The sequence below is a fragment of the Delphinapterus leucas genome, chromosome X, assembly GCF_059928025.1.
Source record: "Delphinapterus leucas isolate spDelLeu-1000000601 "Yukka" chromosome X, BTC_Dleu_Yukka2, whole genome shotgun sequence".
Taxonomy (NCBI): domain Eukaryota; kingdom Metazoa; phylum Chordata; class Mammalia; order Artiodactyla; family Monodontidae; genus Delphinapterus; species Delphinapterus leucas.
In genome coordinates, this window is record NC_143150.1 from 98,654,346 (window position 1) to 98,672,471 (window position 18,126).

At 41.2% G+C, this 18,126-nt stretch overlaps 1 protein-coding gene across 2 annotated transcripts in view; it reads right to left on the reverse strand.

Moving 5' to 3' along the window:
- Window positions 1-16,745, reverse strand: part of TSPAN7 (tetraspanin 7) — a 137,891-nt gene extending 121,146 nt beyond the window's left edge. Inside the window, exon 1 of one of the 2 annotated variants that reach the window (XM_089904635.1) lies at window positions 16,600-16,745. In XM_089904635.1, the coding sequence (XP_089760761.1) occupies window positions 16,600-16,680 (81 nt within the window). In that variant the 5' untranslated portion in view covers window positions 16,681-16,745. The remainder of the gene's footprint in view (window positions 1-16,599) is intronic. The other variant, XM_022565607.2, reaches the window with a different exon arrangement.
- Between the last annotated feature and the right edge of the window lie 1,381 nt (window positions 16,746-18,126).

Below are 18,126 nucleotides of genomic sequence, written 5' to 3' on the forward strand. Positions count from 1 at the left end.
CTTTCAAAGTTACCCCTCCCTGCTCAAAGCTATGGCCTAGTTATCCCCGCTCCCCCACAGAATAGGTCCAAACCCTAACCCATGCACACAACCCACAATAAGGCCTATACCTACTTGCCTAGACTCATCACGTGCTTTGTCCCTTATTACAGCTAAACTCACTCCTGTCCCAACACAGAAACCATTCTGTTGTCTCCAAACCTCTGTTTATGCCACTTCCTCCATCTGATAGACTTCATTATCCTCCCAGGGCACCACTTGCCAAAATCCTGTCATTCTCCAAGGTCAATTCTGTCTGCATGACCTTTCCAAACTCCCCAGCTAGATGAGTTCTCTCCCTTGGTCCCATAGTACTTAATTTAAACATCTAGCACTTCTAGTTCAGTGCTGTCCAATAGAGATATATTGACAAGCTACATATCTAAATTTCCTAGTAGCCATATTCAAATTGGAAAGAAACAGGTGAAATTCATTTTAATAATGTTTTACTGAACTCTTCATGTCGAAAATACTACCATTTCATGTAGTAATGTAATCAGTATAAAAATTGAGATACTTTACATTTTTGCATATTAAATCTTCAAAATCTTAGAACACATCTCAATTTGTATACTCCTTATTGGATAGTGCATGACCAACTCTTTCAAGCTAAAAATGGTAAGGCTTCCTTCATTCCCTCTCCTATAAGCCCATGTAAAACTTTAAATTTTAATTTTTTTTTAATCCCAAGCTTCTAATTTACCCCTCCTCCTCTTTCCCCTTTGGTAACCATAAGTCTGTTTTCTAGGTCTATGAGCGTGTTTCTGTTTTGTAAATAAGTTCATTTGTATCATTTTTTTTAGATTCCACACATAAATGATATCATATTTGTCTTTCTCTGACTTACTTCATTTAGTATGATAATCTCTAGGTCATCCGTGTTGCTGCAAATGGCATTATTTCATTCTTTTTTATGGCTGAGTAGTATTCCATTGTGCATGTATGTGTGTGTGTGTATATATATATATATATATATATATATATACACACACACACACCACATCTTTATCCATTCATCTGTAGATGGAAACTTAGGGTTGCTTCCATGTCTTGGCTATTGTAAATAGTGCTGCTATGAACGTTGGAGTGCATGTATCTTTTCAAATTAAAGTTTTCATCTTTTCTGGATATATGCCCAGGAGTGGGATTGCTGGATCATATGGTAGCTCTATTTTAGTTAAGGAACTTCCATGCTGTTCTCCACAGTGGCTGCACCAACTTACATTCCCACCAACAGTGCAGGAGGGTTCCCTTTTCACCACACCCTCTCCAGCATTTATTACTTGTAGATTTTTTGATGATGACCATTCTGACTGGTGCGAGGTGATACCTCAACGTAGTTTTGATTTGCATTCCTCTAATAATTAGAGATGTTGAGCACCTTTTCATGTGCCTGTTGGCCATCTAGGTGTCTTCTAAACTTTAGTTTTTGAGGCTAAGTATTATACCTTCCTTATATTGGTATCCCCTAGAGCAAAAACTACAGCCCAAGGGTCAAATCTGGCTGGCCACCTCTTTTTTGTAAATAAAGTTTTATTTTAATATAGCCTTGCTTACTCATTTTTCATTTGTCTGTGTTGCTTTCACAGGACAATGGCAGAGTTGAGTAGATGCAACAGAGACCATATGGCCCACAAAGCCTAAAATATTCACTATCTGGCCCTTTGCAGAAACAGTTTGCTGACTCCTTTCCCAGAGCAGTAATACACTAAGTGTGGTCAGTAGGCCAGTGCTGGTCAGCAAACCATTATCAGTCTAAAATAAGAAGGAGCTTCCATCAGAATGTAAATAGATTTTTTTTTTGTAACAAAATTTTCTTAATGAAGAAAGCAGTATATTAGTTAACAATCTGGTACTGGCTCTGAATCTCACCATAACTGTTTAATTGACTTTATTGTAGTTATGCCATATAATTTTTTAAAATTTTATAGGCAAATATATTGATTTTTTAATTTAATTGCTTCTGAGTCTCCAGCTTGGATAAAGAAGTTTCTCTCATTCCTGTATTGTTCATATGATCACTATACTTTTACAGAATTTTATTTTGTGTTTATGTCTAAGCATTTAAAACAACTAGAAGTTTTAATAAAATTCAAGTAAGGGCTCCAATTTTATTTTTTCCATACATGCAGTAGTACCAGAATCATTTAAACCTAGCTTTCTCTAAAATGAATGTCCCTTTTCATATATTAACTCATATATACTAGAATTTATTTCTGGATTCTCTATTATTCCACTGACCTATTTCTCTCTTTATAAGTCAACATCATATTGAATCAATTAGTGACTTTATCGTTGTAGTAGTTATGCATTGCTACATAACAATATTACCATAAGTGTAGAGACTTAAAACAGCACACAGTTATTATCTCAGAGTTTCTGTGGGGTCAGGAGTCTGGGTACAACTTAACTCTTGTCTTCTGTTTCAGGATCTCCTAAAGCTTCAATCAAGGTGTCAGGTGGTTGCAGTCTCATCTGAGGCCTAAATGGGGAAGGATCTGCTTCCAAGATCACTTGATTGTTGGCATCATTTTGTTGCTTGCAGGCTGCCAAACTGAGGGCCTCAGTTTCTGACTGTCAGTGGGAGACTGCCCTCAGTTCCTTGCCATGTGGTCCTCTCCATAGGGTAGATCACAACATAGAAGCTGGCTTCTTCAAAGCCAGCCAGGGACAGAGTCTCTCAGGAAGACAGACATTACAGTCTTACCTAATATGATCATGTACATGTATTCACACACATCGAAACACCTTTGTTGTATTCTATTAGTTAGAAACAAGTCAGAGGTCCTGCCTGAACCCGAGTGAAGGAGATTACACAAGAACATGATACCAGAAATGGGGATCATGGTGGCCATCTTATATACAATAGTATATTCTGATAACACTGTTAAGGCACATACTTCTTTCCCCCCACCCCATATTTCTCATATTTCTCCTGCCTTCTCAGGCATTTATTCTTCTATATAAACATTATTATTTTATCGAGTGCCATCCCCCTCAAAAAATCCCGTTGGGAGTTTATTTGGAATTACATTAAGCACATTTTTTAAATTGACTTTTATAATATTAAATCTCCCCACTCAAGAACACAATGTCCTTTAATCTCTTCAGATCTTATGATCCTCAGTAAGATTTTACTTTCCTTCATGTTCTTAACTATTCTGAAATAGTTATGATTTCTGTTGCTGAGACTGAAATTTTTTCCTCCCTCTCCTTTTCTAAGGCTTATGCTAAAATAATGAAAAGCAATTAATTTTTGTATTTTTATCTTGTATCTAACCACTTTACCAAATTCTCGTATTAGTTTATCTTTAAACTAGACTCTACTAGGTTTCTCAGGATACAACAATTGCATCTGTGAAGAGATCATTTTATCTCTACTTTTTCCAACATTGAGTTATTCTTTGTCTTTTTATATTTGTAGATAAGCCAAAATCATAAATAATATTGGTAACCAAGAATCTGTCTAGTTCCCAACTGAATCAAATGTTTTTAGCATTTTACTATTTGAAAAAATATTTACAGTTTTTTTGAAATAAATTTATTTATTTAGTTTTGGCTGCGTTGGGTCTTCGTTGCTGCGCAGGGGCTTTCTCTAGTTGTGGTGAGCGGGCTTTGCTGCAACTCTTTGTTGCAGTGCGCAGGCTTCTCATTGTGGTGGTTTCTCTTGTTGCAGAGCACAGGCTCTAGGCGCATGGGCTTCAGTAGTTGTGACTCACGGGCTCTAGAGCACAGGCTCAGTAGTTGTGGCGCATGGGCTTAGTTGCTCTGTAGCACGTGGGATCTTCCCAGACCAGGGCTTGAACCCGTGTCTCCTGCATTGGCAAGTGGATTCTTAACCACTGTGCCACCAGGTAAACCCCTACAGTTGGTTTTAACAACTGTTGACTGGAAATCATCTCTGCTAATAAAAGAAATAATGGTAGATACTCCACCCTCAATGAGGTAGGGCAAAACTCCCCACTCGTTAAGTGTGAGCTAGGCACAGTGATTTTCTTCCAAACAGTAGAGTATGGAAAGGGGGAAAAAGAGTAACTTTATAATGAGAAATCTGACAAAGTACCTCAGCCAGGTAATCAAGGTCAGTGTCAACAGTGATAAGTCATATTGACAGTATGTACTCTTCGTATGATGTGATGAAAACGGCACTTAACCTCTTAGATCTTCCTCCCCAAAACACATAACTCTAGTGTAATCATGAGGAAAACATCAGACAAATCCCAATTGAGGGACATTGTACAAAGTACGTGACCTGAACTCTTCAAAACTGTCAAAGTCATCAAAAACAAGGAAAGTCTGAGAAACTGTCACAGTCCAATGAAGTCTAAGGAGACATGACTACTAAATGTAATGTGGTAGCCTTAATGAGATATTAGGTAAAAGCCCAAAAATTCTGAATTAAGTATGGACTTTAGTTAATAATGCATCAATCTTGGTTCATTAACTGTAACATACTAATGTACCATACTAAAGTAGGATGTTAGTAACAGGAAAAACTGGTTGTGTGGTATGTGGGAACTCTATGTACTATCTCCACAATTTTTCTGTTCTAAAATTAAAAGTTTAGGGCTTCCCTGGTGGCGCAGTGGTTGAGAGTCCGCCTGCCGATGCAGGGGACACGGGTTCGTGCCCCGGTCCGGGAAGATCCCACGTGCCGCAGAGCGACTGGGCCCGTGAGCCATGGCCGCTGAGCCTGCACGTCTGGAGCCTGTGCTCCGCGGCGGGAGAGGCCACAATGGTGAGAGGCCCGCGTACCGCAAAAAAAAAAAAAAAAAAAAGTTTATTTTAAAAAAGAATAAGCCATCAATTTCTCATTTGATTTTTTATTTAGTTATACTTACTGTTATATGTTACAGCTGTACAGCATAGTGATTCACAATTTTTAAAGGTCATACTCCGTTTATAGTTATTATAAAATATTGGCTATATGCCCTGTGTTGTAAAATATACCCTTGTAGCTTATTTATTTTATACATTTTAAATGGCAGGTTTATATTTATTTATCCTAAATAGGAATACCCTTATCCCAATGACAGGGCTAAACTCAGCGACCTAAACTCATTATGTTTTTGGTTTCCATTCAAACCCTCCTGGAATACCAGCTCTCTCTGGTAGCAAACTATAAAGCCTGAAAAGTTAATCATCCCTAATTTCCAGGGTACGGGGTGTTCTGATCAATTTATTCATTTAACAAATATTGACATAGTACCTCCCATGTGCAAGAAATCAAGAAAAAAGCAACACTCTACACCATAAGAAATAATGTTGCCAAAAACATACCTGTTACACTTCACAAAGCACTTGAATGTTATTTAACCTTCACCACTTGACTGAGGCAGATATGTTCAATTCTGAAGAGGAAACTGAGGCTCAGAGAGAGCATGTGAATTGCCTAAGGTCACACAGCAAGTGTCTCAGCCAAGACTTCACATAGGACTAATCTCAAATCCCCTGCAATAGAAGGCAATAGCTAAAAGAATAGCAAGAGAGTGATGCAGTTTAGTATGAAACAGAAATTGGAAGAGGTGAAAAATCCTGAAAAGCTTCATCAGAAATAGAAATTGAACACAAATAGAGATGTGGATGTGGAAGGGATGTTTAGGAACATTTGCCACCCAGCTTCATGATCAAGATCTGGGTTCCTTTCCAACCCAAAGGGGTCTACCCTAGAGAAGTCCTAGTATACTCCCTGGAAATCATAAACTCCTAATGACTGTTTGTGGAATGATTAGAACAATGAACTCACCAAAGAATTCTATACATCACCATGATGATGTTTGGAGAATGGGAATTGAGGTGCAGAGACAAATTCATTTCACTGAGAAATGAGAATTGGTAATCTGAGGCAAGAATAAAAGTCTCTATACTCCTGGGGGGAAGAAGATTGATTATTCAGTAGGCATGGTAACTAGTAACTACCAGCACCCACTTCTAAACCTATTTGAGCAGTGGCAACTCACCTTAGCCTAATTATCAATAAAAACTCAACTTCTGGGGCTTCCCTGGTGGCGCAGTGGTTGAGAGTCCGCCTGCCAGTGCAGGGGACACGGGTTCGTGCCCCGGTCCGGGAAGATCCCACATGCCGCGGAGCGGCTGGGTCCGTGAGCCATGGCCGCTGAGCCTGCGCGTCCGGAGCCTGTGCTCCGCAACGGGAGAGGCCACAGCAGTGAGAGGCCTGCATACCACACACACACACACACACAAAAACTCAACTTCTTTCAGGGAACATACTTCTAGAAGCTAATTACAGTGACAGCCTCACACCGTTCAAGAGCAACCAATCAGCAGCAGATGCACTGCAGTGACTATGCTTCTCAGAGGCGATCAACAACAGTCTCACCCAAATAGCCATGGTTCTAAGGCCAAGGTCAACCAATCTGCTTCTGTACCCAAAGCAACCATCAAACACCACCACACTTCCCAAAAAGACCAGCAAGCTGTTTCACTCATAAACGGTGCTTGACTAGTACTGCTCTCTCTTACTTTAGTAAGAAATGAATTCAGGTTTTTGTTTTACATATTGGATGACAGTCTAATATTTTGAAAGAGGGAAAACCAAGTCTCTTCCTAACTTCTCAGTGCAACTGTAAACAAATACATTCCCCCTAAGGAACGGAAACTACTCCAAACTCCAAGAGTTCAATTGCAAACACTTGCCAGGGACCAGTTCAGTGGGTGAGAAAAATACTAGATTGGCTACATCTTGCTTCTCCTCAAACTAGCTTTATGGTACTACAGATCATCACAGGAAAGCATTCATACGGTACGAATTTATTTATGACAAACTGCATCACAGACCAGAGTAACATCCCAGGAATCAGAATCACCTTGGGAATGTTTTTTTAAAAAATACATACCTAGGCCCCTCTCCAAATCAATTAAAATGGAAACTTCATGAGATAGGACCAAACAGCTGTGATTTTTAAAAGCCCCTTAATGATTCTGATGAGCACTCCTCTAGTTAGAAATGACTAGCAAGGTCTCCTAAGAGTGACAAGGCCATTTTGGTTTACTAAGAGAGACTGGAGACCTAGCCTAAGACTTTTGGGCAAAGCAGACCAAATCAGGCCCATGCTAGATATTCAATAGCTAGATATTCCCTACCTATCTCCAGATCCAAGAGACTCAAGATGAACCAGGCCTGCTATTATACAGAGTTCTCTCTGAATCAATGGTTCGTGATCCTACTTGCACAGCTGAATCACCTGGAAGATCATTTTAAAATTATGAAAGCTGACACCCTCCTTCAGGCCAATTGAATCAGAATCTCTTAGGGTGAGGTCTAAGCATATAGTATTTTAGGGCTCCTTAGGCAATCCTGATGAGCAAACAGGGTTGAGAACCACAGATCTAGATTGCTCACCTAGTACCTGCACCTGACCCAGCCCATCTTTCAGTACAAGGCAACTGCAATTTCTCCTAAAACAGACGATGATGAAAAAGCCTGTCATACCTTACAGAAAGCACAAAGAGAATCTTCCACAGTAGAATTGTGATCCTTAATTCTATCACCAAACTATTTCACATGCTTACATGTTCAAGTGATCAAATAACCAAAGGGAAAGCAAGAAAAGCCCTCTCCTATCTTTACCCCTCTATGTCCTTTCCTTGATGAATATTGGGGCTCTATATAAAAGGGGACAAAAATATTCAGCCAAGAATGAAAAGCATTCAGTCAATGCAAGTGGGATAACAGCCAAAAAAAAGGAAATTTAAGAGCAGTAATCCAGCAATCTGCCTGTCATGAAGAGATAACCCAAACTGGAAGCTGCTGTAATGGGTCCAAAGGAGAAAAAGACATAAGAATATATTTCTAAAGTGCACTTCAAATTGGTTTAGTGGTGCATTAGTCACCTATGTCAAAGGTTTAACATGTTTAAACAGAGAAACACAGTCACAGATGACTTTCAATTCAAAGCACCTTCTGAAGTGCTTACTTAAAACAGGACATAATGCTGAACAGTCAATGAATCATAAGTAATGTAGCTCACGATAGGGTCAAATCAAGAACTTTAGCTATAATTAAAATTGAGAAAAGTATTTCAATCTATCTGGATAAAAAAGTCAGCTAGTTTCTAAGCAACAATGTTCCACAAATGCTGTAAAAGGTAGTACCCATATCCTAACTGCATGTTGCATGCAGGAAGTTGCTTAAATAAGGAAAAAAACTTTTCAAATTACAATGCACAAGTCTGTAATAAACACAAAGGGTTATCATTGTAGTAACAGAAAAATAGCAGAGCAATGACTGGTCTAACGTCAAGCACCCCACTCCCCACCATACTTTGAACTCTGCTGCTTCCACATTAAATTAATTCACCAAGATCTGAATTAGGTCAGAAGACACATGGGCCTCCACCTGGTGGGAAGAAATTCGATGAGCAGAAAAAACAGCAGCAACCTTCAGAGCTTCATTCCCATTTGTCCAACTCCAGTCCCTGATGACCAGATGACCTTAAATAGGATGTGCTTTCATAAGCCTGTTCCAACCTAGAACATTCCCCTTGACATCCAAAAGCTTTTTAAAAACTGTAAAGTAGATACCAATATCTATTAGAATAGCCCAACTGTTGCCATCTCAGACAGTCTATTTAATCACTCGCAATTAACTACGTATTTAATTAATACCATGCAGTGTAGAGACACAGATATAAAGGACTTCCAGTTAGAGATGATGAATTGAACCCATCCATTTACCTTCGCTATCTCCCAAAACTCCACTGAAATGACACTAAAAGGATTTTTTTTAACGCACAGTAACAATGAGAATGGAAGAAGAGACAACCGCAATGACATTTTGGGAGCTCAGAAAAAGCCAAATCCTATGGCAGCTGTGAGAAAAGTCAAGAATAAAATATTTGCACACAAGCACCCCCAGAAGGCAGCTCCATGCACTCTTGGAAGTAGGGATGAAGGGGGGCTAAAATAAGGAGAATCTGGGAAAAGCTTTTTGAAAAGCACTTAGATCCCCCCCAACTTCCAGTCTCTGCCTTCTCCCCCATTCCAGCATGGGTTCAGAGATTTATTTTCCAGGGAGAGTGAAGTGAACTGGGGAACCAAAGCATGGTGAACATTGGCTTCTACACTTGAAACAGAAGCTTAAACAAAGGTGCATTTATACTGCATGTGGGGACATCCATATCCCTAACCTTCTTCATCCAGAGAGAAGATTGGAAGATTCTTCTACAGGAAATCTGATTAGATCAAAGGAGAAGACCTAAAGAGATTGACCTTGGTTCCAAAACTCAACTGCCCAGCCAAATCACCCAACTTATAATCAACAACTCCCACTAAGAGCTTCCAATCAGCATTTTTAGTGCTCCACTCTTAAACAACAAAGAGAAAATGGGTACCAGAAATTTGAGGTAAGTCTGTAGTATGCCAGATAACAGAGAAGCTTGGAGGAAACAGCAAAAAAAAGCAAACTTTAAAAAAAATCATTAATATTGTCAGAAGGATTTTAAAATATTACATTTATGAAACAAGAGCAGGATGCTAGAAAAAGAAACGCTTAGGCCTCAACAGAGAGCTCCTAGATATCAACATATAAAACAAATGAAAAATGCAATAACAGGCAAGGTAAGCTGGGAGGGATCTCCCAGAAAGTAGAACAAGACAAAGAGAATTAGAAAACAGAAGGGGAGACAGAGGATCTAAGAGGTCCAGCATCAAAACAGAGAGAACAGAGAAAATGAAGGGAAATTTAAAATAAAAAAAAACAATTCAAGAAAATTTCCCCAAACGGAAGGACATGAGTTTGCAGATTGAAAGGGTGCAGAGGAAAGAGATAAAAATAAACATATGCCAAGGGGTAGTATTGTGAAATTTCAGAGCACTAGGAACAAGACAGAGATTCCAGAAGCTTTCAAAGAACAGCAGAATTTAAGAAGAATCAAAATAACATTTGATTTCTCAACAGTAACAATACCAAGAGACCTGGGGAAAAGAGGAAGTGGCAGCAAAGTTCTGAGGGTAAATGATTTACAAACTAGAATTCTATACTCAGCCAAACTATCAAATTAAATGCAAGAGCACAGTAAGATCTGCACAACTGCAAGGCCTCAAAAAATTAACCTCCCATGCACTCTTTTCCAGAAAGTTACTAGGAGATTTGCTCCACCAAAATGGATGAACGACCAAGAAAGAGGAAGACTGGACATCTAGAAAACCAAGGATACAACATAAAAGGAGACAGGATTCCCCAGGATTATGGTAAAGGGAGATTATAATGATGTCAGCTGCTTCAAAGGCCTGGAGAACACTAGCCCAGATCGAAGGTCAGAATGCTCTGGGACAAATGTCTCTAAGAACAGGAAACTCATAGGATACACAAAGTGTTTCAATACACTAAGTGAAGATATGCAGTTCTTGGGGAGAATACGGGGATAATTTAGTGATAAATAAAGAAAATTAACAAGCGAAGGATAAAACAAGGCAATTTTTAACTGAAGGGAAAACAAAAAGATGGGCAAGCAATCATAATAGACACACTACATGGTTCAGCTGTGAATAGGCTTCCTAATTGCATTAACGTGATCAGACTACTGCTCTAACCAAGATGATATATGATAATGATAAACTGATAAAAGATATATTGGGGTCTACCCAATTTAGGAAAGATGGGAGTGAGGGAGAAGGTGGTAGGAGAGCTAGATCTTGATCTTCCATAGTAGGAAGACAATATATAACATCTAACACTGAAAAGTCCAGCAGTAGATTAACTACATTACTTAGAAATGAAGGTAACATGCTAAAAGCAGCAGCTAGTAAAAGTTGGTAAACATTCTACTGAAATACCTGGCATATAAGACATTCCATGAATGTTTGTTGAATTTCACTGATATGCAAAGGAATACGTATAAACTTTGGTATGTGCCCAAATTCAAACACTGTAAAACATTAGGGGCTGTTCTTTAAGACTTTTTCCCCTCTATTTAACCCAAGTACCTAAACTTTCTGGATGACAAAAGAGAAGAAACATTTTGACTATTATTTCTTTCAATCTTCCCCCAAGAAAGATTAGTGATGCTTCCCAAATTTAAAAAAAATCACTAATATTTCACTAGAAGAGAATTTGATAGCACTATTGATAAAGCTAACTGCCTCCCTGGATAATCAAAGAAACCAAATCCAATGTACACTGGAATGAAGCAAGGATATTTCTCTTCACAGTATTATTTAGTGGATGTAGCTGTAGTGGATTTAAATCTAAGCTCAGAACACAGATGAGTGTTTAAAATACATTAAAAAATTTCTAAATCAAAACAGAATTTACCTTATCTACTGTATAGCACAGGGAACTCTACTCAATACTCTATAATGGCCTATGTGGGAATAAAATCTAAAAAAGAGTGAATATATGTATACGTATAACTGATTCACTTTGCTAACTAACACAACATTGTAAAGCAACTATACTCCAACAAAATTTTTTTAAAAAATGGAATTTACCTTGTAAGCATCATATTGATAGTTTTCCTGTTTGTTGTTGAAAAAACTATATTTGCCATGGAGAGATATTTTTGTATTAGTGTAAGATAGATATCTTTTTAATTCAAACATAGCAAATTCAATTCCAATTAAAATTTTAGGTAACTAAAATGTCCGGCAAACTAGCTGATCATAAAAATATAATAATTGAACTAACATTAGGATAAGTAAGTCTTATACAGTCCTCTACTCCACCTTTCCACACATCACTGTCAGGAACACATTTAAACCACCACAGGTAGACAGGAAATATCATTTTAAAAAGCCTCCCAATTGAGATGAGTTGAAATAAATACATGAGCCCAAGAGTAGTCAATAAAATTTCATTTATTCATTCATTCATTAAGTAAATACTTCCAGAGTAAACCTGTTATGTGTCAGGCACTGTTTGCTAGTCTTAAAGCACAGGATAACTTACTCCTAGGTGTGTTTTTTTTCCTCCTCTTCTATAAACCTGAAAATGAAACGTACAAATCAAAGAGAATAAAGGAGCCATTTACCTAACATTCAGGTGATGCTATCTAACCGGAGGACAGATCGTCCCATCCATTTCAACATTATTATATAAAGAACTACCTACCTTTGTCTTCAAATAAAGAACTATGGTACACCATGGAGAATGTTTTTCTTCTTACTTGCGATTGTGTTGAGAATGCTCGGGTATGGTGGTTCCAAACAACAGTATACATTGAGAGTTTTGCATAAGACTCTCTTTTTCTACATAGGACTTACTAGTATACTATGTAAAGTTCACTAGTGCAGAGGTTGTAGGCACTGTTGACATTTTGAGCCATAAAACTCTTGTGAGGGGCTGTCCCGTACCTTGTAGTATGCTTAGCCACACCTGTGGCCTCTACCAACTAGATGCCAATAGCACCTCACTCCCAGCAGTAACTAAAAAATGTCTCCAGACATTGCCAACTATTGGGGGGGGAGGCAAAATTGTCCCCTGTTGAGAACCACTGCTTTAGAGGAACATCTCAGAGAGGGAGAGTGATTATAGATAGAAGAGGAGGCCAGATAAAACAAAGATCTCTCTTTCATAACTGTAGGTACATCAATCTCTTGATGCTACTGGTCTACCACCACTTTAAGCTCAAATGTCTTCTAGTCCTAAATCTAAACTGAGCTAAGGGAAGAGAAGCAGTCCCATTAAAATGATTCACCGAGAACAGGAAGGAAAAAAATTCTACCTAATCTTTCCTCCATCTTTCACTTAAAAGATCATCCTCTTTGTTAATTACCTAACATAACTCCAGAAGTTTTGACAAATATTTGAGTACCTACTATGTGCCAGACAGTTCTAGGTGCCAGAGAAAGATAAAGTTATCAACTGCATTTACTGAATTGTTGTCACTCTTATAGACAGTGTTTTCTTCATAGTCTTGCATTTGGTGAAGGATTCTTAAATATGACACCAAAAGCACAAGCAACAAAAGAAAAATAGGTAGACTGGACTTTATCAAAATAAAAAACGTTTGTACTTCAAAGGACACCACCAAGAAAGTGAATAACCAACACACAGAATAGGAGAAAATATTTGCAAATGATATACCTGATAAGAGACTTGAGTCAAGAATACATAAAGAACATATACAACTCAATAATTTAAAAACAACAAAATAAAAATTGATCAAAGGATACGAAGAGACATTTCTTCAAGGAAGATATACAAATGACCAATAAGCACATACAAAGATGCTCAACATCATTACTCATCAAGGAAATTCAAATCCAAACCACAATGAGATACCCATTAGGATGGCTAGAATTTTAAAAGTCAGATAATAACAAATGTTGGCAAGGATGTGGAGAAATCAACATACTCATACACTGCTGGCAGGAATGTAAAATGGTAGTCACTTTGGAAAACAGTCTGGCAGTTCTTCAAATGATTCATCACAGTTACCACATGACCCAGCAATTCCACACCTAGGTATATACTCAAGAGGAATGAAGGCATGTTCACACAAAAACTTGTACATAAATGTTTGTAGCACTGTTACTCATAATAGCCAAAAGACAGAAACAACCCAAATGTCTAGCAGTGGACAAATGAATGAACAAAATGTGATACAGGCATACAATGGAGTATTATTTGGCCATAAAAAGGAATAAACATGGATGAATTTTGAGAACGTTATGCTAAGCAAAAGTAGCCATTCACAAAAGACCACATATTATATGATTTCATTTAGATGAAATGTCCAAAAAAGGGAAATCTATAGATACAGAAAGTAGATTAGGGCTTCCCTGGTGGCGCAGTGGTTAAGAATCCGCCTGCCAATGTATGGGACACAGGTTCGAGCCCTGGTCTGGGAAGATCCCACATGCCATGGAGCAACCAAGCCCGTGCACCACAACTACTGAGCCTGCGCTCTAGAGCCCGCGAGCCACAACTACTTAAGCCCGCATGCCTAGAGCCGGTGCTCCGCAATGAGAAGCCACCGCAATGAGAAGCCCGCGCACCGCAACGAAGAGTAGCCCCCGCTCGCCGCAACTAGAGAATGCCCACGTGCAGCAACAAAGACCCAACTCAGCCAAAAATAAATAAATAAATACATTTATATTTTTAAAAGAAGAAAGATTAGTGATTGCTTGGGGTGGTGGGGCTTATTGGGAGGACAAGGGGAATGACAGCTAAAGGGCATGGGGTTTCTTTTTCAGGTAATAAAAATGTTCTAAAATTGACTGGGGTGATGGTTGCACAAATCTGTGAATATACTAAACCCACTGAATTGTACACTTTAAAAAGGGTGAATTATATGTTATGTGAATTGCTTCTCAATAAAGCTGTTTAAAAAGAAAAACAGCATTTAAGGTACAATGGAGAACACAGCATTTGGACCATGGTTTATTAATGAAAATGTCTTGCTTAAAATACCCTTGCATCTGGAGAGATCTCATTCTTTGGTTGTGAAGTATGAAATGATTACTGAAGGCTATTTAAACTACTGAAAATGCTTTAGGTAAACACTTTAAGACTATGGAAATCTTGGAAGTAGGAAAACATTAAAATGCAGGCATCAAGGAACTTCAGAGGACATAAAATTCTGTGCTTAAGATGTATCAGGGTGCATTAAGTAATTAGATTCATGAGGTGGGGGGAAGGTAAGCCAAGAAGAGTTAAAGAGCTCATATGAAAAGGCTTCGTCTAGAAGACTCCCTTCTTTACCAGCCTGCAGGGATGCTGAAAGATTTTTCAGGAAGCTAAAAATAATCACCCGTATGATTTACTCCAGTAACAAATAGGAAGTCAAGTAAATACTAAAGGACCAAACACAAAGAGATTTAATGAAACAAACAAACAAAAATAGCTAAGCCAGTTCCAAGGAATGGCTACTGGGAAGTTTCAGCAACCAGCATGCATTATTGCTTTTTCCAAGAAGAACATAATATAGGATCTGTGCAGAGCTCACAATTCCACTGCTGAAATTTTCAACCTGTGTTGTTTTCAGTCCAAATAAAGTCCATTTCTGTGGTTGCCTTGTGTGATATACCTGTTATTCTGTCTTATCTCACTGCAGAGTTCTTGGTATGCCTGGTCTCCAGAGTCCACAATTCCCCGACCTGAAGAATCACCAATGCCAGTGACAAGGAATGTCCGCAGGGGTGGGGGCGCATTAGGGATTTTTTAAAAAATCCTTAATAAATCTCAGTTCCTGTCTTGGTCATTACAAACAGCTTGTTTCACCGTCAAGCCGAGTCTGGGTACCTCATAAAGCACTGTGCCCCAGTTTCAAACCAAAATTAGGACCAATTAGGGCTAATTGGCAAAGAAAAAAACAACCAAAGGCAGGACTGGCTTTTTCTGCAGAGCCTCAGGTTTCAAAATGACTGCCTTGAACGCTGAAATGACCCAGATTATTTGTGTGTGTGTGTGTGTGTGTGTGTGTGTGTGTGTTGGGGGGGTGGTGACAGACATTCATTCTCCTGCAGGGTGGCTGTGGCTTGGTGTAGGAAAGGAGAGCTTGGGGAGAAGGGAGTCGTCGACATGGAAAGAGAAATAATGGGGAATGATCTTTAGGTACCACCTACTTCAAATGAATCACTGCAGTGTCAGCCCGGCACTGACTCCACGAATTGCCAAACAGGATGAGGTAAGGCACAAGCCTGGAGCACCCCCCGCACCCCACCGCCCGCCCCGCTCCTCCTCCTCCTGCGCGCAAAAGCGCGCATAGCTCCGCGAAGGGCACCACGCAGCCCCCCAAGGCTTCGGCTGAGGGGCTGACGTCATCCTTCTGCATTGAGCTTCAAGGACCGGTAGCAGCACCAGTTAGATGGGGAGCAGAGTTGAGGCGCTACTGCTGTCACCAAGTGGCTGGGGTCCTTCCCCAGGGCTCTGCGGATTGGGTTTACGCAATGACAGAAAGATAAGTGTAAGGGTGCAAGGGCGTGGGAAAAGGGTCCTAAGACCCATCTCCTGGGTCGCCGAGAAAGCGCAAAGATGCCCCTGGGTTATGTAAGACCCTCTCCCCTCTGTGCGTCTCCGCGCGGCAACGGCGCCCGCCCCCCATCACTGCGTTTGGAGGCCTTTGGTCGCCCTTGCCCAGCCAGGCAGCTCAGGGCTCCCAGCGCCTGCCTCTCGCAGCCCCGCGGGGTTGGGAATAACCGGGAATCTGGGATCAAACCCTGCGCTCTCGCGCCTGCTCCCAGCCGGCCACAGGTTAGCTCCAAGAGACACCGCGAACGGGCTGCTAAGGGAGGGTGGGGAGGGGTGTCCAGAGTGGAAAACAGACGAATAAACCCGCAACTTTCCCGAAAGGCTGACCCTAACCCGCGAGTTAAAAAAATAAGTCAATGCATTAAAATATTTTGGAAAGGTCGGCAACCTGCAGTCACCGCCACCACGCAGCCCCTTACACCCTGCACCGGGCGGGGTCCAGGGTCTGAGCAGCCCCAAGCCTGCACCCCGCCATCCTGCAGCCCCAGCCCTGCGTCTGTCTCCTGAAGGAGGGGACCGAGATTTGATATTTGCTTTGGGTTTTTTCCTGCCCCTTCCCTTCCCGGAGCATCACTACACTGACCGATGGACGGCGGCCCAGCCGCCGGTCAGGCGTAGCCACTCACCCAGAAGACGAAGGAGTAGATGATGAGGAGGGTTTTGAGACAGGTTATCACAGGTTTGGTCTCCATTCTCCTCGATGCCATACTACAGAGCTCCGGCGGCGGCGGCGGCGGCGGCGGCGGCGGCGGCGGCGGCGGCGGCGGCGGCGGCGGCGGCGGCGGCGGCGGCGGCGGCGGCGGCGGCGGCGGCGGCGGCGGCGGCGGCGGCGGCGGCGTGCGGCGGGCCGGCGCGCGGGAGGGGGAAGGAGGCGGGGCGGGGCCGGGCGGGGCGGAGGCGCGTGCCGCGAGAGGCCCCGTGAGCGCGCAGACGAGACGTTGCGTGTGCGTGAGCGCGCACTCGGCAGAGCCCCCGCTGAAGGAACAGGCCGGCAGAGACTGCGCATGCGGAGAAGGCCTCCCGCCTCCGCGAGCCCGCGCAGGCTCAGACCCCGAGCCGAGGAGCGGGGCAGGGCAGCCAGGAGGGAGTAGGAGAGCCTGGATGGAGGCCGGGTCGAAGGTCAGGGCCTTTTCGTGGCCGCCGTGGTACGTGAGTTTCTGCTTTGTACACAATGGGGCTTTACATTTGCAGGGTTGTCTGCATCTGGTTTATTGCTATCCCCGGAAAGCAGTCAGGTTTCTGCATTTGGACGCCCCACCAGGCCTTCTCAGATGGAAGTGGCCCAGTAGTCATGTCCTTGGAACAAGCAGGCCTTGTCTGTGCCAGTAACAGACTGTGGCAGGTGGCCGGAGATACAGCTGGAGGGATGGTCAGGAACCCGGGAACTCAGACAGACACTCCCAGTCCTTGCCAACGCGGGAGCTCCATGTTTTAGATTTCCTCACATTTTGAAATGATGAAGCCGAATGACAAGAAGTTTCTGTATGAAGGTACCATTGTTCCTGCACATAAAATGTATAACAGATAACAGAAAAAAAATGTTTAAAGTCCCTGAGACTCATTTTTCCCACCCTGACAAGTACAGACCACCTCACACTAAAAGAGAACTGTTTCAGGGTCAAAAAATACAGTTCAAAAACAATTCAGAAGTTGCTCAAAAAGCTAAACATAAAGTTACCATATGACCCAGCGATTCCACTCCTAAGTATAGAACCAAAAGCAATGACAACTTGTCCACACAAAAGCCTGTCCATGAATGTTCATAGCACCATTTACCATAGCCAGAAACAACCCCAATGACCATCAATTATGAATGGATGAACATAATATAGTACATCCATACAATGGAAAATTATTTGGCCACAAAAAGGAATGCAGTACTGGTACATGCTTTAACATGTATGAACTTTGAAAATATGCTAAATGAAAGAAGCCAGACACAAAAGACCACATGTTGAACTGTCCATTTATAGGCAATGTCCAGGATAGATCCATAGAGACAGAAATAGATTAGTGGTTGCAGGGGGCGGCAGGAATGAGGAGTGACTGTTAGTAAGGGGGTTCTTTGGGGAGTGACAAAAGTGTTCTAGAATTAGACTGTGGTGACGGTTGCACAATTTTGTGAATATACTAAAAACCACTGAATTGGACAC